Here is a 26,970-nt window from a genome sequence, read left to right as displayed (position 1 = left end):
TCTTCATTTGCTATCAGTATAGATACTCCTCTAGAATATGTGGTATATGTAGAATGATATTATCTTTTATATTGTGCTTGTTTCAAATAATTTAATTTATGTATGTTTAAATGGGTCTCCTCCAGGCAAATAATAGACAGAGAAAATTTTTCAATGTAGTGAACATAGCTTGTCTCTTTACAGGGTCACTAAGCCCCCTAATATTCCAAGATACTAATGCTTGCTAGGGATGAGCTTCGAGTTCGAGTCGAACTCATGTTCGAAAGTTCGCCGAACAGCAAACAATTTGGGGTGTTCGCGGCAAATTCGAATGCCGCGGAACACCCTTTAAAAGTCTATGGGAGAAATCAAAAGTGCTAATTTTAAAGGCTTATATTCATGGTATTGTCATAAAAAGTGTTTGGGGACCTGGGCCCTGCCCCAGGGGACATGGATCAATGCAAAAAAAAGTTTTAAAAACTGCAGTTTTTTCGGGAGCATTGATTTTAATAATGCTTAAAGTGAAACAATAAAAGTGTAATATCCTTTTAAATTTCGTACCTGGGGGGTGTCTATAGTATGCCTGTAAAGAGGCGCATGTTTCCCGTGTTTAGAACAGTCTGACAGCAAAATGACAGGAAAAAAAGTAATTTAAACTACTCGCGGCTATTAATAAATTGCCGGTCCGACAATACACATAAAAGTTCATTGATAAAAACAGCATGGGAATTCCCCACAGGGGAACCCTGAACCAAAATAATAAAAAATAAAAAAAAAATGAGGTGTGTGTCCCCCTAAATTCCATACCAGGCCCTTCAGGTCTGGTATGGATATTAAGGGGAACCCCGGCCAAAATAAAACAAAAAAATGGCGTGGGGTCCCCCTCAAAATCTTTACCAGACCCTTCAGGTCTGGTATGGATTTTAAAGGGAACCCTGCGCCAAAGTTAAAAAGAAAAACATTGTGGGGTCCCCCCAAAAATCCATACCAGACCCTTATCCGAGCACGCAACCTGGCAGGCCACAGGAAAAGGGGGGGTGAGAGAGCGCCCCCCCTCCTGAACCGTACCAGGCCACATGCCCTCAACATTGGGAGGGTGCTTTGGGGTAGCCCCCAAAACACCTTGTCCCCATGTTGATGAGAACAAGGGCCTCATCCCCACAACCCTGGCTGGTGGTTGTGGGGATCTGCGGACGGGGGGCTTATCGGAATCTGGAAGCCCCTTTAACAAGGGGACCCCCAGATCCCGGCCCTCCCCCCTGTGTGAAATGGTAAGGGGGTACAAATGTACCCCTACCATTTCACTAAAAAACTGTCAAAAATGTTAAAAATGACAAGAGAGTTTTTGACAATTCTTTTATTTAAATGCTTCTTCTTTCTTCTTTCTTCTTTCTTCTATCTTCTATCTACCCTCGGTTTCTTCCTCCATCTTCTTCTTCTTCTGGTTCTTCTGGTTCTTCCTCCGGTGTTCTCGTTCGGCATCTTCCTCCGCAGCGTCGGCGTCTTCTTCCCTTCTTCTCCTCGGGCCGCTCCGCATCCATGATGGCATGGAGGGAGGCTCCCGCTCTTCTCTTCATCTTCTTCTCTTCATCTTCTTCTCTTCATCTTATTGCCTGCCAGGTTGCGTGCTCGGATAAGGGTCTGGTATGAATGTTTAGGGGGACCCCACGCCGTTTTTTTTTTTATTGTGGTGCGGGGTTCCCCTTAAAATCCATACCAGACCTTAGGGGTCTGGTATAGATTTTGAGGGGGACCCCACACCATTTTTTTTTTTTAATTTTAACCGGCGTTCCCCTTAATATCCATACCTGACCTAAAGGGCCTGGTATGGAATTTAGGGGGACCCCCATGTCATTTTTTTTTTTTAATTTTGGTTCAGGGTTCCTCTGTGGGGAATTCCCATGCCGTTTTTATCAATGAACTTCTATGTGTATTGTCGGACCGGCAATGCATTAATAGCCGCGAGTAGTTTTAAATGACTTTTTTTCCTTTGAAATGTCATTTTGCTGTCAGACTGTTCTAAACACGGGAAACATCCCCCCCTTTACAGGCATACTATAGACACCCCCCAGATATGAAATTTAAAGGGATATTACACTTTTATTGTTTCACTTTAAGCATTATTAAAATCACTGCTCCTGAAAAAAGGTCTTTTTTTAAAACTTTTTTTTGCATTGATCCATGTCCCCTGGGGCAGGACTCAGGTCCCCAAACACTTTTTATGACAATAACTTGCATATAAGCCTTTAAAATTAGCACTTTTGATTATTCATGTTCGTGTTCCATAGACTTTAACGGTGTTCGTGTGTTCAAACTATTTTTTTGCCTGTTCACATGTTCTGGTGCGAACCGAACAGGGGGGTGTTCGGCTCATCCCTAATGCTTGCGTTGGAATTGGCATATTACTACAGTTTTAAATTATCCCTGGTTCCTGGGTCATATTCCTGGAAAAAATAATTCTTATTAGCAATGCAAGGGAGATCATTTAAAGTTCTTTGCGAGGAGTTAATTTCAATTTTTATTTGATCTATTTGATGAATGCATGAGAGATATCTGTGTAAGAATATAACTTCAGTATTCATAATAATAATAATAAGAAAAAAAAAAAGAAGAAACAAAGGAAAAAAAAACAAAATGAAAAAATTGCTTATATTTATGCAAATCTCATGCTCTTCCCTGGTGATCTACCATCCTCCTGCCCGATCTTCCCCAGAATGATTCTGTATAAAAAACATTACAGTGCAAACCTGAAAATGTTTTTCCATTACTTTGCAAGAGAGCAAAAAAAAGGATCCCCACAACCTATCAAATACCCATAATTACAAAAAATTAAAAGTTGCAACCAAACTTTTCCCTCAGGAAAAAAAAAAGAGAGAATCCATTTAGTGATTAACACTGGAATTTTTCCTCTGACCACAAAAAAATAAGGACCTGGCCAACTCCCATGAATAGGGGAAAAAAGAAAACGGAGACTGGAGAGGAGGGAGGGGGAAGAGAGGCAGGGGAGAAAAAAACAAACAAAAAAACCCTCTCCTACCTTTTGTCCTCCCCGTCCCCCCTCCCATGTTACTCCCTCCCACTACTCTATCCATAGTGCCTATCCAGCCATTCAGCAACTGTCCGTGGTTTGTCAGAAAAAATATACAGCTTACTTTGCCTCTATTCTTAATTTAGCAGGGTATTGCATTGAATAAGACAGCTGCAGAGTCCGCACTCCCTTTTTTACAACTTGAAATTTAGCCCGCTGTTTTTGAATTTCAGGAGAAAAATCCGGAAAAAACATATTTTTTGTTCCATTGAACATGACTTCCTTCAAAAACTCTGGCTTTTCTGACAATATGGTCTATATCTCGTTGATTAGGAGGTCATATTAAGAATGGCCGTGGAGGGGCTCCTACAGGTAGTGGCCTACTTGGTACTCGAAGTACTCTTTCAACAGAGAAGGACATAGAAAGATGTTCTTTTCCAATCATCTCCCAAAGCCATGTTTGCGCAAATTCTCTAGGGTTTGCTCCCTCAGAGTTCTCTGGGAGACCCAGCAACCGTATGTTGTTATGTCAAAAATGGTTTTCGAGATCTTCCAGCTTATGAGCATTATAATCTGATTTTTTCATTGCTTCTTTAATATCTTTGCTCAATGGTTGTGTTGAATCCTCTAATTCTTTGACACGGTTTTCCAAAACAGACGTTCTTTCCCTTATTTTCTGTATGTCTTGCACTTGCCCGGTCAAATTACCTATGGAACTCTGGCATTGTTGTATCGCTTTTAACACATCTAAAAGGCTCTAGTGGTGTTATTGGTGTTATTTGCTAGTCATTTGGCTGTTTGTTAGTTTGTAGTTTTACACTTTTATCCATCTCTTCCACTTCATTTCTCTTTTGATCTGAATGTTCTGAGTATTCATGCATAGTAACTTTATCAGTGCAAAAGACTTTCAATTCTTCACTAGCAATATATTGTGACACTTTATTTTCCCTGTCTTTTAATGGCAATGCAAATTTTGCAAGTTTTGCTGCTGCGGCTTCTTTAGCCTTCTCTTTTGTGGATTTGCCGCTTTGTATTTGTACAGGAGGTCCACTATCATCTTGCGCAGAGGATTCAGCATTAAAATCCCCTGGCCATCTTTCCCTAATTTTACTGCATTTACCTATTCCTACTATCGAATTTGGCCATGCTTCTCTGATTTGTTTTGCAGCTTCTGCCGATACCTGCCAGTCTCTGCCGAGCTCCGCCGAGTTTTACCTTTTATGGCCAGGCCAATTATGACCGTCCCAAGGTAGAAGACATCAGCCTCTCTCCTTGGGTCCATCCGAGCTCTCCCGAGGCTAGGGCACCCCATGAGCACCGCCCACTCCCGCAAGCAGCGATGGAACCGGCTGCCACCGATAGCCGAGACTAAGCCGACCCTTTCCAGCACAGGAGCAGAGAGAGTGGAGGGGGCAAGGAGGGGGCTGAATCACGCCAAACACCAAGCAAAAGGGAAGCCGGTCGGCACTGCCAAGTTCCGCATGAGCACCCCTGGAGCTCCTACAGAAACACAGACCCAGCAGGTAACAGCTCCGTTGCGGGTAATCCAGCTATACCGCTGGTATAGGCTATGGTAAGTCTCTCTTAGAGCAAGGGGAAGTACAGGGAACCAGGATCCTTGATCAGAAATGGCCAGCAATCAGCATGCAGTTCAATGCAGCTATTCAATACAGCTGCTTTCAGTCTCCCAGACACTCAGGGCATGTTATCCAGGGAGTTAGCCAGTGCAGGATGGAGGGGTCGGAGCATGCTCTACATGCGTCCTCTCACTCTCACGTCCACACCCTCATCTACTCCAATTTTATTTTACAAAGCAAGGTTATTTTTACCAATGAAATGTAGCAGATGTAAACTTTGGCTTAAATTTATAAAGAAAGATTACTTATTTGCAAAATATTATACCAAAAACTAAGAAAAGGGTAGTTTTTTTTTTAACATGTTCAGGGTTTTTTCATTTATATAGCAAAATATAAAAAAAAACCCAGTGGTGATCAAATACCACCAAAAGAAAGATATATCTATCTAAAAAAATGTATAGACATTTCATTTGGGTACAGTGTTGCATGCCTGGGTAATTGTCATTCAAAGTGTGCCAGTGAGAAATCTGAAAATTGGCCTGGGCAGGAAGGAAATGAAACTGTCTGGTATTGAAGTGGTTAACCAAGGTATACTTGAAATTGAGTTCATAATTTATGCTCTGACCTTTTAGTTTTCAGAACAGTTTACACTTCTGAAAAGTTTCATACAACAGTGTTGTGTATCCTAGTTGATTGCCATGCTCCATTTGAAATTATTCATAATTTTTTTTTTTAGATTCAAACCCATTGAGATTTCTTTAATAATCCTTGTTGATGTAGGTTGTACTGTATATTTCTGTAGCTAAAATATCATTGGGGAGATAATCCCCAGGCATCATTGATATAATTTCTTTTACTATAAAAGTAGCTATGTCAATAATAGATTTTAATAGAGCCATTCAGCAATGTCAAAATATCTGCCTTTAGCATACTTGCTTGCTTATAAACATAAAATAATTGTATAAATTACGGGGATCACAATCTGAAGACCCCAAATAAGTAATTAAAAAAAAATACATCTTCTAGGTCTTTGCAGTGTCAATAGATATACCATATGTATTATTTTCAACAATCTAATACTTATTTTATTCCAATAATTTTACACACAATATAGGTAAATGGTTATCCCATATGTTATTCCGTAGGTATAACAAGTATTCCTCAGCACTGCTTTGACTGGGAATGTAAATGCTTATATAAAATTGGTATACTATTTAACAATCACGTTAAATTAAACACTTCATACTTACCTGATCTGTGCAGTAGTTTTGCACAGAGCAGCACCGATCTTTCTCTTCTGGGGTCCCCCTTGGCACTATCTACTTCTCCATCTTCCCTCATAACAAAGTGCTTGATATGAAGGAAGATTTTGAATTTTTGAAAGGTTTTTTACCTTAATGCAGAGAATGCATTAAGGTAAAAAAAAAAATGTTGCCTTTAGAAGCACTTTAATTTAATGCCTTTATAATTGCCGTAAAATGCCATTGCTAAAATAATATGATTCTCTTTATTGTTCTAGCTAAAGTTATTTTAAAAGAGAGAAATAACACTCATGCAATCAGCGTAACAAAAAGGTTTACCAATGGTTTTAACTCAGTTTGTTTGACATGCCAAGTATTGGTGATCAATTATCTAGTCTAATGCCTTGTACACACGATCAGATTCTTGCTCTTGCGATTTTTTTTGGACGAAAACCGTACTAATTAAATGAAAATCGGATGCTGAGTTCATGTACGACAAAAATTTTATAGTCTGCACATCCAGGTTTTGTCGGACGAAAAACCGGATCCGGCTGCCGAAAGCACCGAAATAATTGGCAGATCGTTTGTCGGATGAAAATTTTATTCTGATTTTCGTATCTTTTGTACAGACCTTTAGCAATTAGTCTTAAAGATGAACTTTGGGCTGCATTCACTATCAAGCTATCCAATGAGGATCCGAGACATCGGCTGGAGCTGCTCTGCTCGTCCCCGTCGCTGGAACGATCGGGCTCAGGTAAGAAAAAGGGGGGTCTGCAGCACAAAAGTTTTTTCACCTTAATGCCGAAAAGTCATTAAGGTGAAAAACCCTTAGGGTTTACGACCCCTTTAAGGACAGTTCACTATTGTTTGTCATTTTCATTTTTCATAATGAAGTATCAATTTTCACAAGCACCTGGGAATAAAGATTGCCTTTTTATATTTTTTTGATTGAAGCACTGAATCATGATGAATTGATAGACAGTTTTTTTATTATTTTCAACATTTTGTTTGTTTTTTATGTAAGCATTACAAATATTTGTATTAGGCCCCTTTCACACAATCGACCTGCTCAGATCCGCCTGTCCATTTTTTCAGGTGGATCCAAGCTGGCCACTCAGTAACTGCTATGGGCAGGCGGATGTCAGCGGAGATGTGTCTGCTGACACCCGCCTGCCATCCGATCCGACAAGACTCGCTCAAAACAGACGGATGGCGATATGTTTGCCATCCGTCTTGCGGATCGAATCAGATGAAATCAGACATGTAAGGAAAAACAGGGAGGGGGAGGCGCCGACCTGAATGTAGTATTAATATGATGACTTTAATAGGATAAGATTAAAAACACTTACATGATGATAGAAAATGCATGCTCATCAAAGTAAAGTGCAGTCCTGGCATTCCACATGGCTCTTTAGGTCCCACCGCTGTTCCAGATAGCTGGAAAGGATTGAGCAGCAGGCTGGAATGGATCACAGTGTTTCTCCAGGAGCAAAGGAACCAAGAAGCTCCACACTGACCAGCATGGACCGTGGAACAGGAAGTGATGTCACTGGAGTCTGATTGGACCTGGGCAGGTCTGGAATCTTGTCAATCAGGGCTGCAGTGGTGAAAGGCTACGCACTCGGAGCTGGCTGCTCCTTCTATTAGCCTCACTATACTGCTAAATGAAATTGGACAGGCTGTCTGATTTCATCCAATCTCCCCATAGAGAACAGTGGGGCTCTGACAGGTCCGTCTCACCACAGTGAGCGGAGACGGACCTGTCATGTGCCAGCGGGATTAACAGAGCGATCCCCCCACTGAGCTAGCAGATCTGCCCTGTGTGAAAGGGGCTTTAAGCATTGAAATATAGAAAATATTTTAAAGAAGATTGTTTATTGATGTGTTATGATGTGTGTAGATTTATATGCACTTATTATTCATTTGGGAACATTATTTATTAATTTATTGTTTGTATGTGTTTACAATTACAGGGAATTGATGCCTCTGTCAATCAATGCATAGTATCCCACCTCCATTGTGTTTAGTGGTCATGGAGGAAGAGGGAGGGAGGAAATGGGCTGTCAGTTATCCAGAATGTGTACGCCCATGTGTGTGACTCTATATCATGTGGGCTGCACAGATAAGAAAAAAGTAAATGAACAGCTTATAAAGGGAACTGAAAGTGGAGCATGATCAGTAGATGTGGCAAGGACTGGTCTACACAATCTCAGGCTGCAGCGGGGACACAGACAAGGAGAGAGGTACGGTGAACAACAGGATTAACCAGGTTTTTTGCAGAATACAGAAAACACATTTTATAGTGACTGGGTGAGTGTGAACAACATGTAATATAGCTTTTATTGGCAGTTTTTAACAATGTGGTTTTAATGACACTTAGGTTTGGCAAGCTTCACTATATAAAATATTTTCTTTTTAGTTTAGATACACTTTAAATAAAATAAACATGTTTTTGATAAAATATACTTTATTTAATGTTAAAAGAGGATATATGGTTATATCCAGAATATGACTAGGACCATTAGAAACTTGAAGCATATATGTAGATGTGATATAAAAGAAAAAAATTGGGCATATGAAAGCCACAAGGGTTGGACTTTAAAGGCAACATAGACAGTGGAAAATATAGATAAATATATTTTATAAATAACAATACATGGTACAGGGAGCAAAAAAGTGTGAAGAGATAAAAACATGTACATAATACACGGCATAAATAAGCATGCATAGTGTACATAGTAGTGAGTCCCTGTGCGTCAACACGTTTCGCTGTCTGGCTTCGTCAGGACACATTTAGGGGTTGTTGGAGAAAAACAGGTCTCACTTTCTACAATGAAAACATATAAATAAAACTTCATATAATAATCACATATGTTAAAAATAGATTATCATCACATCTGAGCGACATATACGGCATACAAATACCTTGCAGAGGAATCCATGAAAGATAGTCTCACCCATAGAGCTTTTAAACCTTGCAGTGTGGGGTGATTTTTTTTTAACTTAAGTGCAGCTTTAATCATGCTTGTGAGCTTCTCTTTAAAGTGTCAATACAGTTTTTTTTATTAAAGTGATTGTAAAGCTTTGCTTTTTTTTTTTTTTTAAATAACAAACATGTCATACTTACCTCCACTGTGTAGTTCATTTTGCACAGAATGGTCCGATCCTCCACTTCTGGGGTCCCCCGGTGGTGCTGGTAGCTCCTCCCCACATCGTATAACCCCCTAGGAGAGGCACTCTCCAGGGGGGTCACCTTGCATGCACGCTTCCCAGTCCAGCATTTGCGTCCCCACCTACCGGCGCCTGCATCATTGGATTTGATTGACAGCAGTGGGAGCCAATGGCTGCGCTCCTATGAATCTATCCAATCAAGAGCCAAGACAATGGGCAGAGAGGAAGAGCGCATCTCTGGCGTGGGAATTACAGGGCTAAGATGAGTAAAACGGGGGGCTGGGGGGCTGGTCAGTGACAGAAGTTTTTTCACCTTAATGCATAGGATGCATTAAGGTGAAAAAAACACGAGGGTTTACAACCCCTTTAATGTTTGAACATGGTGAACTGAAAAAGTCCCTGCTCTAATATACAATTTATGTATGCCAAAAAATACCTACTGTCATAAAGATAAACACTGTTCCTTTCCACCTAGGGTTTAGATGTCAGGAATATTGAGAGCAGGCATCCAGCAACAGGGATGGGCAGATTTGCATAGCCACACTTAGAAAACTGAGACCAGACTACATACTGTATGGATAGGTTTTTTTTTACAGTTGATAAACAGAATATATAGCAAATATGAATATATAAGTGAATCACAAACCCAGTGACAAAATACCTAACAAGCAAGCTAGCTCCAATATAATATATACAAAATGAGGAACACAGATAAACAGGGTAATACCAGAGATACAAGGAGGGTGAGGGGGCAGGACTGGGATCAGGAACATGGGGACCATATATGAGGCAGTGGGGTACAAGGTACAAATACAAGACAGGAGCAGGTCAGGCAGGAATCAAGTTCAGAGTTAAACAAGCAGTATCTGGCGAACAGTGCAAAACACTGAAGCACAAGGGAATAGTGGAAGATGGACGAAATACCCTCCCAGCAGTCAGCATCAGGTGGAGACTAATTGCTGGGATCTGCTGACTACTGGGAGACACCTGCTGGTGGACACCAGAACTGCAACCTTATGCTATGGGAACCACAGTGCCATCAGAAGGTGATCCAGGTCCTGACAATTGGGTTTCCATGTGTGTGTGTTCCAGCCCCCCCAACTGCATTTACGTCACACAAAATACATTTAAAACTCAACAAGGGTAGTGTGCCTTTCTCCTAATGGCCACATTATGCTGACCAAGAAAGTTTTGGGTGCCCTCTTTTATGCGTTCCAGCGCTTCCTGCTGCATTTTCAATATATAAAATACATTTAAAAACTCAAAAATTAAAATGTATCCCCCAGTAATGGCCACAGAGAACTCAAGCACTGTTTTTGTAATCTACTGATAAATAATGCTTTTCTTCAAAACTGAAGCATGCTGGAAATGGGAGGTGTTATATTTTTCTGGGCAACAGCTTTTTTGTTTGCTAGTGTTCCATTGCTCCTGATAAACAAAACAAAGGCAAGACGCATCTAAGAGTAATCAATAGGTGAAGAGGAAAATTTATCATTGTATGAAACTCACTTTGGCATGTGGCTGAGAAAATATCTATTTGTGACCTGCTTACATAGCAGGAATACACAGTCGACTTCCAAGAGATTTTTAAGAACACATCCCAAGATCAGGTGTCCCACACTCAACAACAATGCTGTTAGATGTTGGGAGTCCACGCAATGCAGAGAAAAGAGGTGGAGCAAAATGATATTAAAAAATGAAAGTCACAAATGTATTAAAATCAATAAAACTCAATGCGTTTCGGAGCAACAGTCTAACCAAATCATACCACAATAACTGCCGATCCTTTGTGTTAATAAAACAGATTTTCTGTTAATGAAATGGTTTTACGGCAACTACAAAAATCCTGTCTTCTTTATCATTCATAAAGGAACAGTTATTCTGATTGGGACATCCAAAAGCAGTCCAACTAAGGGGTGGGCAACACAGCAAATAAAACTCCAACTGGCCCATATAAAAAAAAAATCACAGGAGCTCAAGGAGCTTCATCAAAGTCTCTATACTCAAAGCTGGCATCAGATGAGGCCTAGAAAGAGAACATAAAAGGATGCCAGCTAAGTGTAGCATAAATAAATGTTTTATTGTTACCCCTTTGTCAAACCAATTGCTAGGTGGGGGTCTCCCCTCCCCTACACCGTTACATGTATGCCGGTTGGTCCTTGGGATCAGCTGAGCTTCCTTACTACCACTCCCCTATTTAAATGGAGTTTCCATCCCCACCTAGCTCATTGGTTTGACAAAGGAACCAATAAAGATCTGAATTGAGATTCCATGGAAACAGGCCTACCTCTGTCATATTCACCTCCACACTCCGGGTGTTATTTTGTTCACTTCCGGGATTGGTTAACTCGGCTCTCCATTTGTCCATCTACTTACTGTATGTTGTCAGCCACTACAAGGTTCCCCAGAAGGATTTACCTTAGCACCTCACACATGGTTGCAGATAAGCACTTTGAATTTATTGCCATGTGAATCTGCACTTGGATTTTTAGTATCAATAAAACATCCATTTGTGCTACAGTTACAGTAGCTGGCATTCCCTTATGTTCCTGTCTCAGGCGGAGTTGTCAGTAGAGTGCAAAACCTATTGACATAAATGGAACTTTATGAACTTTTAATGTGGCATTGTGGACTTTCATTTAGTGCTTTTTTTTTTTTTTCATAAAGACTCTCCTCCACTAGGCAAGTTATGTGTGGATAGTGTACCCATAATTTTTTTCCACCATAATATCACTGTTTTGTATCAAATGAGGCCCGAACATCCACCTGGTAAAATGCAGAGAACATGTTTACAGTAGAGAAAGGTGGCAGCCTTGCAAAACTGGGAAACACTTGTCTGATGCGAAAAAGCCCAAGAAGCAGACTTAGTAGAGTAGAGTGTGCCTTGACAGAAAAAGGTGGTACTTTGTTCTTAAAGCGGAGGTCCACCTGCCCCTTTAAAAATTAAAAGTCAGCAACTACACATACTGTAGCTGCTAAATTTTAACATTAGGACACTTACCTGTTCTAGAGTCCAGCGATGTTGGCACTGATGTTTTCATCAGCTATCGGGTGCTTCTGCCGCCATTGCCAGTAAGGGAACCCGGCAGTGTAGCCTTCGCTCTCTCATTGGCCTGACAGAAGGGGGGTGGGGGGACAGGCCATGGCCTGGTCTCCTGGAAGTGGGGACAGGGTACCTGTCAAAGACAGGTATCTGCTCACCCCGAAAAGTGCCAAATGAGTCACCAGAGGGGGGAGTGGAGGAATCAGATAAGAGGAAGTTCCACTTTTGGGTGGAACTCTGCTTTAAGGCCATAAAAATGAATAATGATTTGTTCTGTGCCACTGAGAAATGATGGAACAATAAACTGGTTTCTCTTTACTAGAACCATCAAGAATGACAAAAAAGAGTGTTGGTCTTTCTAATGGAAGCAGTGGTTGAGAGGTAAACCTGTACAACACAAATGACATCCAGGTAGTGAAGGGACATTTTCTACTAATGTAATAGAGCCTGACAGAAAAATGAAAGAACAATGTTTTGTTTGAGGTGAGAGGTTGAAACAACATTTGGACGAAAGTTATCTGTAGACCTCGATACCACCTTGTGAAAGACAAAAAAGGGTACTTTACAGGATAAGATCGCCAACTCATACATATGTTTTGCAGAGGTGTTAGTGACAAAGAATGCAATCTTGTGAGAGTGGAAAAGGAATATTCCTAATAGGTTCTTTGAAAAGCCAACTGAACAAAATTAAGGTACCACAGAGTTAGAGACTGTTGTACAGGAGGAACAACGTGACAGATGTCTTGTAGAAAAGTCTTGACCAAAGAATGAGTGACTTGCCAAATGCTGATCCAGTCACGGCTGGGCTCAGCCCTTCTCCTTCTGAGCTGGCCGCTCAGCTGTCGGCTAATTGCCAGCTCCCATCTTTCTCCACAGTTACTCAGCTGTTGATGACAACCTGTTCGTCAGTCCTGCCTACTTAACCGCTTGCCGACTGCCTCACGCAGATATACTGCCGCAGAAGGGCTCGTACAGGCAGAATCACGTACCTGTATGTTCCCCTGCTCCGTGAGTCGGGTCGCGGGTCCCGCGGACTCGATCGCCTCACGGGGAGAAAGAACGAGGAGAAAGAACGGGGAGATGCTAATGTAAATAAGCATCTCCCCGTTTTGCCTAGTAACAGTGTCACTGATCTCTGCTCCCTGTCATCGGAGCAGAGATCAGTGACGTGTCACACACAGCCATGCCCCCCACAGTTAGAAACATGCCCCTAGGACACACTTAACCCCTACACTGCCACCTAGTGGTTAACCCCTTCACTGCCAGTGTCATTTACACAGAAAGCAGTGCAGTGTATAAATGACAATGGTCCCAAAAATGTGTCAAAAATGTCCAGTGTGTCCGCCATAATGTCACAGTCACGATAAAAATTGCTGATCGCCACCATTTAAAGAAAAAATATTAATAAAAATGCCATAAAACTATCCCCCATTTTGTAAACGCTATAACTTTTGCACAAAGCGATAAATAATCGCTTATTGAGATTTTTTTACCAAAAATATGTAGAAGAATACGTATTGGCCTAAACTGAGGAAAAAAATTGTTTTTTTATACATGTTTGGGGGATATTTATTATAGCAAAAAGTAAAAAAATAATGCGTTTTTTTCAAAATTGTCGCTCTTTTTTTATTTATAGCGCAAAAAATAAAAACCGCAGGGGTGATCAAATACCACCAAAAGAAAGCTCTATTTGTGGGAAAAAAGGACATCAATTTTGTTTGGGAGCCACATCGCACCCCCGCGCAATTGTCAGTTAAAGCGACGCAGTGCCGACTCGCAATAAAAATAGCATGATGCATATCAAATATACTCAATGAATAGCCCAAACACGAAATAGAATTTTGATTGAGTATATTTGATATGCATTATGCTATTTTTATTGGTATGTTTCTGTACTTGTATTTTCTCTTTTTGAAAATGTCAACAAAGTCTACATCAGCAATATTGTATATTATATTTCTCTAATTGTTGTGTTCTTCTGTTTTAGATCTTCTCCACAATCTCCAATGATGTATAAAAATGAGGGTTTGTTCGCCTGAGCTGACCACCTCCTATCAATAGGGGGTGCATTTTTTTGCCATGTTTCTGTAGTTCAATTTTGTCCCCACCTTTCCTTCTTGGTTGGGCCACACATTTATTTCCAGCGCATAGGATTCTGGTCTGGGTACCTCCACATGCTGCCCGGTGCGCTGGAGATGCCCGATCGCCTTCCATGTATGGCAATCTGGCTCCCCTTACCCTTCGGAGCGCAGCCTTTGTGCTGCGCTCCTTCCAGTTTGCGTTCCACATTGGAGCGTAGATAGGCGGGTCATACGCGCGTCGGTGGCGGGATGATGCGGGACACGGTTCCGCCTTCTGAGACGTGGCCGTGCCGCACGCTGCCCTGCCTGGGAATTCTGAGAGCAGAGTGTTGCAGGATTTTTTGCGCAATGCTCTGCCTCATCAGCCTCAGCTGGCTTTGGTGCTGGTTGCAGCCCACACTCAGCTGTCTACTATTTATCGTCCTCTTTCAGCAACAGCACATACATCGCTGGTGTCTGTTTGCTGTTTGGATCCATTGATCTGTATACATCTTTGTTAAGGAAAGTTTATACCAAGTACTTTATATGAATTTTTTATTATTTGCATACTATCTACCCTGCCACTTTTTATACACTTACTATCCTCAACTATATCTCCCCTATAGGAAGATATCAAGTATACTTTTTCAATTGTTGGGCTGACCATATACTGACTGGAGTGACCTCCAGTCAGTGGGAATTCCTGCAGCACCTGTTGGCTCATCCGGCCCTTATTTCTCATGCTCTGGATTTTGGCTACTTTACATCCAGCCACATATCCTTATCCTATACTGCAATGGCATCTTTTGCGCAGGCTGTAGCCACTCTGCCTTCCCCCCGTGTATTGGCGTTGATCAGCTCAGGTATGCGAGATAATATGTGTTTTCTCCATTGTTATGTCCATTGATCAGATGATCATTCAATCTCTGTATAAAGCGATTTTAACTTGATTGCTTTTCTATACTGACATGTATGTTTACCTTATAGAATAATTGTGTTATAGATGACACAAAAGCCTTTGAAGAAGGACAGTTAGTCTGAAACATGTCAGGCATCATTCTACAGCCACTTGCACTGATTTTCTGCTGCTCTATTGTTAGCAGTTATCATGTTTGAGACTATTGCACTATGTCATTGATTTTATACCTTATTGTATTATCATTTTTTTATTAATAAAGAAAAGTTTTTATATATCTCTGGTCTGTCCTCAAAATCCTGAGGGGTATGCTGTGCATTGAGCACTAGGCCTTTCTCTGTTTGTTTGCTTACCGGATTGGCCAGACCAGCACATACATGCGCCACCACTCCACTTTCTTTTTTCTGTCTCGGTCTGTTTTCATGGTTTCTGACAAATCATGAGATCTGATTGCAAAAAATCTGAATTTGTCTCACTACGTTTTTTCTGGGGCAAAACTTTCTTTGTCTGCACTGATTGAAGTAAATCTTCCAAGTGTGATGGTGGACCTTATGGGAAATGTGGGATTTCCTGAATCAGAGACCCCTTTTTCCTAAGACTGGGGCTTCAGCAGCTATGCCAGTAAAGCCAGCGACCATATAGATTGGACCTTGACATACAGGGGGGCGGAAAGTATTCTGCCCCCTTAAATTTTTCACTCTTTGTTATATTGCAGCCATTTGCTAAAATCATTTAAGTTCATTTTTTTTCCTCATTAATGTACACACAGCACCCCATATTGACAGAAAAACACAGAATTGTTGACATTTTTGCAGATTTAGTAAAAAAGAAAAGCTGAAATATCACATGGTCCTAAGTATTCAGACCCTTTGCTATGACACTCATATATTTAACTCAGGTGCTGTCCATTCCTTCTGATCATCCTTGAGATGGTTCTACACCATCATTTGAGTCCAGCTGTGTTTGATTATACTGATTGCACTTGATTAGGAGAGCCACACACCTGTCTATATAAGACCTTACAGCTCAAAGTGCATGTCAGAGCAAATGAGAATCATGAGGTCAAAGGAACTGCCTGAAGAGCTCAGAGACATAATTGTGGCAAGGCACAGATCTGGCCAAGGTTACAAAAAAATGTATGCTGCACTTAAGGTTCCTAAGAGCACAGTGGCCTCCATAATCCTTAAATGGAAGACGTTTGGGATGACCAGAACCCTTCCTAGAGCTGGCCGTCCAGCCAAACTGAGCTACCAGGGGGAGAAGAGCCTTGGTGAGAGAGGTAAAGAAGAACCCAAAGATCACTGTGGCTGAGCTCCAGAGATGCAGTCGGGAGATGGGAGAAATTTGTAGAAAGTCAACCATCACTGCAGCCCTCCACCAATCAGGGCTTTATGGCAGAGTGGCCCGACGGAAGCCTCTCCTCAGTGCAAGACACACGAAAGACCACATGGAGTTTGCTAACAAACACCTTAAGGACTCCAAGATGGTGAGAAATAAGATTCTTTGGTCTGATGAGACCAAGATAGAACTTTTTGGCCTTAATTCTAAGCGGTATGTGTGGAAAAAACAAGGTACTGCTCATCACCTGTCCAATACACTCCCAACAGTGAAGCATGGTGGTGGCAGCATCATGCTGTGGGGGTGTTTTTCAGCTGCAGGGACATAACGATTGGTTGCAATAGAGGGAAAGATGAATGCGGCCAAGTACAGGGATATCCTGGATGAAAACCTTCTCCAGAGTGCTCAGGACCTCAGACGGGCTGAAGGTTTACCTTCCAACAAGACAATGACCCTAAGCACACAGCTAAAATAACAAAGGAGTGGCTTCACAACAACTCCGTGACTGTTCTTGAATGGTCCAGCCAGAGCCCAATTGAGCATCTCTAGAGAGACCTAAAAATGGCTGTCCGCCAACATTTACCATCCAACCTGACAGAACTGGAGAGGATCTGCAAGGAGGAATGGCAGAGGATCCCCAAATCCAGGTGTGAAAAACTTGTTGCATCTTTCCCAAAGACTCATGGCTGTATTAGATCAAAAGGGTGCTTCTAATAAATACTGAGCAAAGGGTCTGAATACTTAGGAACATGTAATATTTTAGTTTTTCTTTTTTAATAAATCTGAAAAAATGTCAACAATTCTGTGTTTTTATGTCAATATGGGGTTCTGTGTGTACATTAATGAGGAAAAAAATGAACTTAAATGATTTTAGCAAATGGCTGCAATATAACAGAGTGAAAAATTTAAGGGGGTCTGAATACTTTCCGTCCCCACTGTAGGAGATTCAGTCAATCTGAGACATGGGTAGTCCAATAGAAGCTTGATAAGGTTGGAGTTTTACATCATCCTGGCCAGACAAGAACAAGAAGTATTCCTAGAATACTCGTATTGCTGTTTCATTGATGGTGTCGGCTGAACCGGGCACATGTGCAGTGGGTTATGCACGCTGTGCCGAACTACGGCTATGTCATCATGACTAGGATCCCGGGCTGTCACCCAGCGCTCTTGAGATCTTCCTCTTTTTCGGATCTTACAGTGGCAACCTAGGAGAGTAGCCTGAAAACAATGATGGCATATCTTCTGTCAAATGTAAGAGCACTGGTTGAAGTTTTTTAATCGATTAATTTTAATGAAGCTGTTCTACACTAGGGCGGATGTGCGCTCTCTCTCTCTCTCTTTTTTTGTTTTGTAGCATTTTTATATATGACTTTTACCTCATGGTTATTTTTCTTATGTTAGGTATATGCAGAATACCCCCATATCTTTGTCTTTTTGAGAGTTTACTGCAGCTCAGCTGAACCTTGTGGCCCCACTGTTGGTATAAGAACACACCTTGCATAGGACAGTTAGGCTTGACAAAGAAGCCGGCAGCTTCAAAACTAGTTACCACACCCATCTCCGACATGTGATCTAACCTCCTGAGCTTCCCACTCTTTCATCTGTTTCTATACATTTTGGCTGATCTAGCTCCTGTCAGCGATATATTGATAGATTGGAAAATGGTGCACTGGATCTCCGGGAAGACAGTGTCAGCTTGGAGATCTTAGAGTGCTTTTCATGCTGCATATAGATTGCGCCCTCTGTTGTCTGTTTTATCCTATTAATAATCTCTGAAAGGAGCTGCAGCAAGTCCACCAGATGGAGCAAAATGAAGGATGTATTATGAAGGATTTTGAAAGACTTTTTTTAATCCATCCATCATAGGCTCATCCTAATTTTATTTACAATTCTTTGAGCACCTAGGTAATTTTTGTTCCATTTCTTATTTACTTGTTATAAAACTGATTTTTTTCTGGGGCTTCTACTTAGCTAGCCAAAGGCCTTTTGTTTGCTAGAGTCCAATTCCTCTTGATGGTGGCAGTATAATGTAATAATATAAAACAATTACTGGTCCTGTGTCCTTTTATGAACTATAAAGAAAATATGTTTAAAGCGTAACTTCTCTTTTGTTAAGAAAAAAACATCCCCCTCATGGGTGATTTATGTACATTGCAAGGATTATAACAACCTTTGTTGCAGATTCCTACCTTTTGTTATTCTGAAGAAATGTGAAAGTAATGTGTATTTGTCTGTGCCTCTGTGCAGAGTAGGTCTAATGGGAGTGGTTTCATAATTATCAGTCAACTGCAGGGCACTAATGAGGAAGCTGCTGGGCCTGCATCCCTTTAGATGTGTTCCTTTTGGAAAAAACTCACCAAAAATGAAATTTTTGTTGCAGGGGATGCCTGAAATCTGACTTGTATCTTAGGCAGACTTCAGGTGAAATTGGTGAGCCAAACCCACAAGCAGGAAATATTGTTTCTGGGGAGTGGTCAGTACACATTCTGTGTACAGAACAACTCCCATGTAGCCATATTGCATTACATATATAGAAAATTACAGAGGCTGCCGATTGAAAAGGAAGGGTAATTTTTAACCACTTCTGGACAGCCGCATGCTGATGTATGTCCCTACTTTGGGGACGGATATCGTTGTTATGGCAGCAGCTAGCTGCCATAACCCCGGTATCCCCGTGTTCGGCCGACGGTCCGGTACAAGATAAAAGTGGTCTCTGCGGCGGATCACAAGATCACTTTTATCGGAGGCAGGAAAGGGGCCCCCCTCCCGTCGCGATCGGGTGCCCTCCGCCGCTTACCGGAGCCATCGGCATTTATTTTGTTTATTTTTTTAAATGACAACATTTTTTTTTATTGCATTTTAGTGTAAATATGAGATCTGAAGTCTTTTTCACCCCAGATATCATATTTAAGAGGTCCTGTCATGCTTTTTTTCTATTACAAGGGATGTTTACATTCCTTGTAATAGGAATAAAAGTGACACTTTTTAAAAAAAAAACAGTGTAAAAATTAAAAGTAAAAGGTAAAATAAATAAGAAAAAAAAAATTAAAACGTGCCCCGTCCTGCTGAGCTTGCGTGCAGAAGCGAACGCATACATGAGTAGCGCCCGCATATGAAAACGGTGTTCAAACACATGTGAGGTATCGCCACGATTGGTAGAGTGAGAGCAATAATTCTAGCCCTAGACCTCCTCTGTAACGCAAAACATGCAACCGGTAGAATTTTTTTAATGTTGGCTATGGAGATTTTTAAAGGTAAAAGTTTGTCTCCATTCCACGAGCGGGCACAATTTTGAAGTGTGACATGTTGGGTATCAATTTACTCGGCGTAACATTATCTTTCACAGTGTAAAAAAAATTGGGTTAACTTTACTTTTGTCTTATTTTTTAATTCAAAAAAGTGTGACAGAAAGTATTGCAACGACCGCCATTTTATTTTCTAGGATGTTAGAAAAAAAATGTATAATGTCTGGGGGTTCTAAGTAATTTTCTAGCAAAAAAAAACTTGTAAACACCACATCTAAAAAAGAGGCCCAGTCTTAAAGTGGTTAATAACATTCAATTACAATGACTTGTGCATGCTATGTTATTTTTTTTTTTATTTGCTATATTTTTCCCCACGAAAGTGGAGTTACCCTTTAAGGATGATTATTGATTACAGAGCTGCAGTTTTGGTGCCTTTTATACCTGTCTGTTCTGCTTTAAAATCCATCTAAACTAATTTCCGATTTAGTAAATCTAAAATCTTAAGTAAGCGTTAGCATGTTAAAGTAATTTCAAAAGTTGTTTAAATATATATTTTTTTAAATTGGGCAATATTCAGCAAAATAAAACCCAGTGATCATGTTATATGGTGACAACTGTTTCCATGTTATGCTCCTGTTTTTTCATCCTTTTAAATGCTCTCCTCGTGTTCATGCCGACACTATCTGCACAGACATGGTTACTGTCAGCAATGATGTGAAGCTGATGCTTGAACAAGTGCAGACAGACAGGAAGCAGCCAAAAGAATAAAGGAGATCAGAAGCACTGAGATGTAAAAAGGAAGAAAAAAGTGAAAACAGTATTTTATATAAATAAAAACCTTGCAATTGTTTATGATATACAGTGCTGTTTACATTTACTTTACATCTCCAGTCAATACCTTTAATTTTGTATTAGGTAGAGCATGGAAAGGTTAGAACCAAATTCTATTAGCTTCTACAGCACCTGGCAAAAAGTATGGAAGGCTCGCCAGTTCCTAAATGTCTTGCAGGACAATTTCGCACCTGGAGTATGCTGTCCAGTTCTGGGTACCAGTCGCCAAGAAAGATGTACTGGAAAAGGAGCGAGTACAAAGAAGGGCAACAAAGCTAATAAAGGGTCTGGAGGATATTAGTTATGAAGAAAGGTTGCGAGCACTGAACCAATTCTCTCTGGAGAAGAGGCGCTTGAGAGGGGATATGATTTCAATTTACAAATACCGTACTGGTGACCCCACAATAGAGATAAAACTTTTTCGCAGAAGAGAATTTAACAAGACATGTGGTCACTCATTAAAATTAGAAGAAAAGAGATTTAACCTTAAACTATTTAGAGGGTTCTTTACTGTAAGAGTGGCAAGGATGTGGAATTCCCTTCCACAGGCAGTGGTCTCAGCGGGGAGCATTGATAGCTTCAAGAAACTATTAGATAAGCACCTGAATGACCACAACATACAGGGATATACAATGTAATACTGACATATAATCACACACATAGGTTGGACTTGATGGTCATTTTTCAACCTCACCTACTATGTAACTATGTAACCACTCTTGTAAAATGTTCATTCAATTGTTTGTGTAGAAAAAAAATAATTACAGACATGCCTCAAAACTATTTTCATTTACCATTCCAACCTTCTGGCTTTAAGAAACAGTTAAAAAAAATAAAAAAGGAAAGAAAACTGTAGTCAGTTGCAACCATTTTTCAAGCTGAGGAAAAAAATATGGGATCACTCAATTCTGAGGAAAATATTATGGAATCACCATGTACTTTGCAGTTCTAAAACAAACGTCTGCATGAGATTACATCCTGGAAAATGATGTAATCATCACCAAACATCCTTTTAATTGGTGGAATAAGAAAAGTGTCCAAAATCTCAATATAAACTTGTGCATTTATTGAAGATTTAATGACTGTCATCTCCCCCGTACCTTTACCTGACATGTAACCCCATATCATCTGATTGTGGAAATTTGCATGTTTTCTTTAGGCAGTCTTCTTTATGGAACAGCTCCAAACAAATGCAATTGAAAGGATGTTTGGTGATGATGACATTTTTCAGGATGTAATCTGATGCAGATGTTTATTTTAGAACTGCAAAGTACATGGTGATTCCATAATATTTTCCTCAGAATTGGGTGATTCCATATTTTTTTCCTCTGCTTGATTGAAACAATTGAATGAACATTTTCCAAGAGTGGTGATTCCATACTTTTTGCCAGGGGTTGTATTGCTACCTGTGTCATAATTTGGGAATGTCAAGTCGTGCCTATTTCAGGAAGGGAAATATTTGCTTTGTTGATCCTATTGCTTTAATAGTTTAGGTTACTGATCAGGAACAATTAGGAATTAGGAATTCTGATGTCACCCAGCTGCATGCTTGTTCTTGGTGAGTGACTCATTATTGAAGCAACTGGAATCACATGACAGCAATGCAACTAGCATATTCAGCATGTAGTCTACAATGGCAGCCTATATATTTTTTTTTTGCATTGCAAGTTCCTTTGAAAAACATATATATATTTTTTTTCAGGCATTACCAATACTACTGTACAATGCAGAATGCCAACAAGACTATGGTAACAGAATTTCTTCTATTGGGATTTTCTACCCTACAATCATTTCATAATATAATATTCTGTGTTGCACTATTGGCTTATATAATATGTATACTTGGAAACATTGCCATTATTGTTTTAGTGAGGATCCACCCTACTCTTCAGATACCAATGTACTTTTTCATAACTACATTTTCTGTTTTAGAAATTATGTTTGTCTCTGTAACTATCCCAAAACTCTTATCAATCCTCTCCAAGGCTGATTACAGCATATCCGCGATTGGCTGCTTTATACAGATGTATTCTTTAAACTCGTTAGGAGAAACAGAATGCTTTCTTCTTGCACTGATGGTCTTAGATCGATACTTGGCTATTAACAATCCGTTGCGGTATGCAACAATTATGAACAGCACATTTTGTTGTGTGTTAGGTTCCCTTCCATGGATGGCTGGGTTCATTATTTCATTTATACCTGTAATTTTTACAGTTATTCTGGAGTATTGTGGTCCCAATGAGATTGATCAATTTTTCTGTGATCTGGCTCCACTTCAGAATTTGGCATGTTCCAACCCATTGATCAGCAATTTTGCCACTATGTCAGCAGCCATTACCTCAGTGATATGTCCTTTTATTACAATAGTAGTTCTCTACATTAATATCATACAAACTGTGCTAAAGATAAACAGCACAGCAGGGAAAAAGAAGGCGTTTTCTACATGTTCTTCCCATCTTATTGTAGCCTGTCTGTTCTATAGTACAGTCATTATTGTCTATATCAGGCCAAAAGGCAGTCACTATGATAAATTCCTTGCTCTAATGTATACTGTTGTCACTCCAACGCTAAACCCCTTTATTTATACACTTAGGAATACTGAAGTGAAGAATGCTTTTAGAAAGATAAGTAGGTCATTGCAAAAGCAGTTTTCATTGCAATGGAGGTATTAAATGTTGAAGAGAAGCCACTCAAAGTTAAAATGTACACATTCATGTGCTACTAAAATTAGTTTACCATAACTGCTTAGTTATGTTGCATTAAAACGTGTGTTTATTAAGTTATGGGTAGAAGTACCTGGCTGCTTATGCCTTCAATTACATTTTTTCTTATTTCTACCTTAAAAAAAAAATCTCAGCTAAGGTTGAATACCCTTTGATGATATATCTAACCAGCATGTTAGTGGGAGCAATCTTTATATGTGCCATAGGCAAACTGATGGGACAATGCCTCTAATTACATGAAAGCACAAGACAGTTTACCCATAGCTTTTTTTTTATAAATATGACTTTGTAGCATGCCAATAGTATTCTGTCTAACACATATTAAATAAAAACAAATGACACTTTCTGGCTGCTGTAGATATATATTTTTCTTTCCATACAACATTTTGAATGTCTCCACTCCTAATCAAAATCAATGGTGTTGCGTACAATGCCTAAATACCTCCAACAGTACCTGCCAAACCAAGGACTGTCCATCATCACCAACATTGTCTATGTATACTGAAAACACTCAAGAAATTTAGCATTTTAGATATAACATAATATAGAACAACATTATGACATCTAAGAAAGGAGGCCATGCCTCCGAAATGCATCATGTGACTAGGTTACCAGCACGCCTCTTGTTAATAACAAGTCTGCTGGTCTCCTGCTCTTTGTCCTGGTGTCTGTCAGTGTTAAATTGTCAGAGCAGCCTGTGTGTGGGACCACCCCCCCTCCGCTCACATACTAAGACTATTGGAGGAAGCTGCTTGGGCTGCACACAAGACATACAGCTGATGATCCAGGTGGTTTGGCTATGTCGGAGAAGGGCTGTCACAACTGATGTTCATCATTCATAATGATATGGCTGCATAAAAGTTGGAATAATGTGAGTGGTATTATATTGTCTCATTCCATTATTAACATTTACTGCGCTAGGTTGTGCTTACCATTTTGTTTCCTTTGTTGTGCCAGTCAAAAGCACAGTTCTATGCACATCCAACAACACAGGCTCAATCTCAGAGATCTCTTTTTAGAATTCATTGCTGAGAAACTTGAAACAGGAGAGGGATTCAGGGATTCAGAATACTCCAAAATGACCAATAGGTCCACAAACATCCAACTCAAAGCTTCAGGCACACATGAAAGTCCCAAACACAGGTCTTACACACAATGTCCTAGGAGCTGTCTGCCCTCCAGCTTTCACAGATATATCCTCAGTGAGGGAGACAAAAGGATTATTTTCCAGACCTCAGGATGACGTCAGGATAGTGATCTCCAGCAAAAAATTGCCTGCATCAGAAGACCCTGCGTGTTCCCTAATCTCACCCCACCCTTGTAGAACGCCCAGGATTTGGAAGGAGTAAAATGTTCCCCTTGATGAATGCCCTGTTTCTTCCTCTTCACCACCAGCAGCCCAACCCTCCTCCTTGTATTCCTCCTCTGATTTCTGCTGCTTCATTGCATTCAACATGCTACAGGAGGGCAGGGATAGCCTTCTGGGGGAAATAATGGAGGGTGGCAGAGGGGGTTGAATTCTAGGCAAAATAATGTTGGCTGGGTACCTGCCACTGTGGTGAAGCACAGGCTATACAATTATGGGAAAGGGAGCAGATGCAAAGACAGAAGTTTTGCCAAGCTGACAAAGAAGTGCTTAAGGCAAAATGTTTTCTTTTTTCATTTTGGATAGAGTGCAGAGGGATTACAACACTTGTCAGTTTTTTTATTGCTGTCATTAAAGATATTAACCCTCTTATTTGGCAAGTTTATTTTTTATCACTGAGAGTAAAAGTGAAAGTAATCCTAAATTTGGCGTTGTCACCAATTAAGAAATAGAGGAGAAATCATCTAATGGCAACATTAGTTCTGGTGACAAGCAAGGCTTCCCTCACTTTGGAGGAATATACTCTCACTTTATGTTTTAGCTATGGGAATGACATGAAGGAAAATCCTACTAATGGGACAGAGATGGCAAAAAAAAACAAAAACAAAAAAAAAAAAATGGGGCATAATCCTCCCTAATGCTATTCAAAAAGAAAAATGTTTTTCCTTTAGTTCTACTTGAAGGTGAAAAAGGCACAGTAGCAGCATTTGGGGACATTGGCTACTCTATACATAGGAGGAGAAGGAAAAGGACACTTTAGCAGCACTTGCAGGCAGGTGGTTGCTGTGCACCTGAGAGAAGTAAAGGTGGAAGACGAAAAGGGTGCATAAGCAGCAGTTGCAGGCAAGTGGCTGCCATGCACCTAGGAGACATAAGAGGAGAAAAGCTTTGTTAGCCACTTCAAAACCTCATGTAAGATGAGCCACTAGTGGGGTGAAATAAATCCCTGCTCTTTAGAGACTCTCCTCATGCCAGCCATTATCACATTAGAGGAAGAAGGGCGAGTGGGAAAGGGGCTTGCCATCTAATACTTCCATGTGTAAGCACCTCTGCCTTTGCTTTTGGCTATCATTTTTTTAGTTGGTCTGTAAGTGGGAACAGGGGACAGCCTATGTCTCTCAAATATTAAACCCTAATGTTTATTTCACGTTAAAACCTTCCTTGTCTCTCTCTATCTTTCTCTTTATCTTATATTGCAGCCCAAACAAGTTGCTTACATACTCACTGAACAAAAATGTGTGGCTATTGTCTCTCAGATAATACACTCTAATTTTTATTGCAAGATACAACCTGCCTTGTCCATTTCTATTGGCTGAATACTCTCATGCTCACATACTATCCTGGCACTAGCCAACTTCTATTAAAAACACACCTGCCATCAAGATGTTGCAAGTAATTGGGGATATGGAGATGGGAGAGAGTTTAGGCGATTTTGGATTGGGGTTTTTATGCACTCTGTTTTGACATTTTATTAACATTTTAGGATAATGCATTGTGGTATCATGAAAAAAAGAAACTCATAAACTATATTATTAAACTGTTTTACCGCATGCCAATGTGTACAAAGTTGAGGGATTTAACTTTTTTTTTTTTTTTAAATAAATATTAATTTTAGATCTGTTGTGGCTGCTACCCCACTTTTCAATTCAAGCCTATTACTGCAGGATAAAAAAAAATGAGGTGTTGCAGCCAACAGCCTTTTTTCCAAGTTGAAATTTCAGATTGGGGTGCTGCTGTTTTATTTGAGCCAAGCTTAATGAAAAAAAAAGATTACACATCTAAAATGTGTGATGGCAGAATATGGTGTTTCTGACACAGTCTGTGAAAATCATACTGTTCTATAACATCACAGTTTAAAGGCATCTCCCAAGCATGTAATATAAAGGGTAAGTATTTTCCCATGTCGCCTGTGAAGTGACATTAAATGGACCCTCTCCCCACATATAATATTGTCTACATCTGTTTTTATTTTATAGATGTCAGTGCCCTGCTACCCATGCAATTTTTTTTTTTTAATAGCTTACCTATTAGCTTCGAAAATGGCCAGAATTTAGAGTTGCTCCCCTCCCCATAGATTTCAACTGGGATTTTCTGCTAGGTTTGGGGTTTTGTGGATTTCAGGCAGGATTAAACTGATATCCAAGCAAAGCTAGCAATGCAGATTTGCTCATTCTTATCTGATATTGTAAACCTGAGATCAGCATCAGCATGTCTGAAATAAGAAAAATGCCCTGTCTGACCATGCTTATTAGTATGTCTGTGCCAAGCCACTTTGATCTTCCATGTCATTTTCCCCAAATAAAGTTTCACAGGGGGGCAATTCAACTTTTGGATCCTTTAAGATTTTATTCATATTTTTGAAAATGTAGCCCACTGCAACCTAACCCCACCAATAAAAATATCAAAGTCACAATGACAAAAGGTAAATACATATTCTAGTAATTATGTTTTT

The 26,970-nt window shown here is 40.1% G+C and overlaps 1 protein-coding gene across 1 annotated transcript; it reads left to right on the top strand.

The window, feature by feature from the left end:
- Positions 1 to 22,153: 22,153 nt before the first annotated feature.
- LOC141116579 (olfactory receptor 10C1-like) lies at positions 22,154 to 23,101 on the top strand. Its single transcript, XM_073608974.1, has one exon. The coding sequence runs from the start codon at positions 22,154 to 22,156 to the stop codon at positions 23,099 to 23,101; it is 948 nt and encodes a 315-aa protein (XP_073465075.1).
- The last annotated feature ends 3,869 nt before the right edge of the window (positions 23,102 to 26,970 follow it).

Source organism: Aquarana catesbeiana, linkage group LG13, assembly GCF_042186555.1.
Source record: "Aquarana catesbeiana isolate 2022-GZ linkage group LG13, ASM4218655v1, whole genome shotgun sequence".
Lineage (NCBI taxonomy): Eukaryota > Metazoa > Chordata > Amphibia > Anura > Ranidae > Aquarana > Aquarana catesbeiana.
The sequence above is the reverse complement of the archived record's forward strand: the minus strand, read 5'-3'. Positions and strand labels throughout refer to the sequence as shown.

What these genes read in the sequence shown, in the direction of transcription:
- LOC141116579 (XM_073608974.1), top strand. Translation starts at nt 22,154, where the DNA reads ATGCAGAATGCCAACAAGACTATGGTAACAGAATTTCTTCTATTGGGA.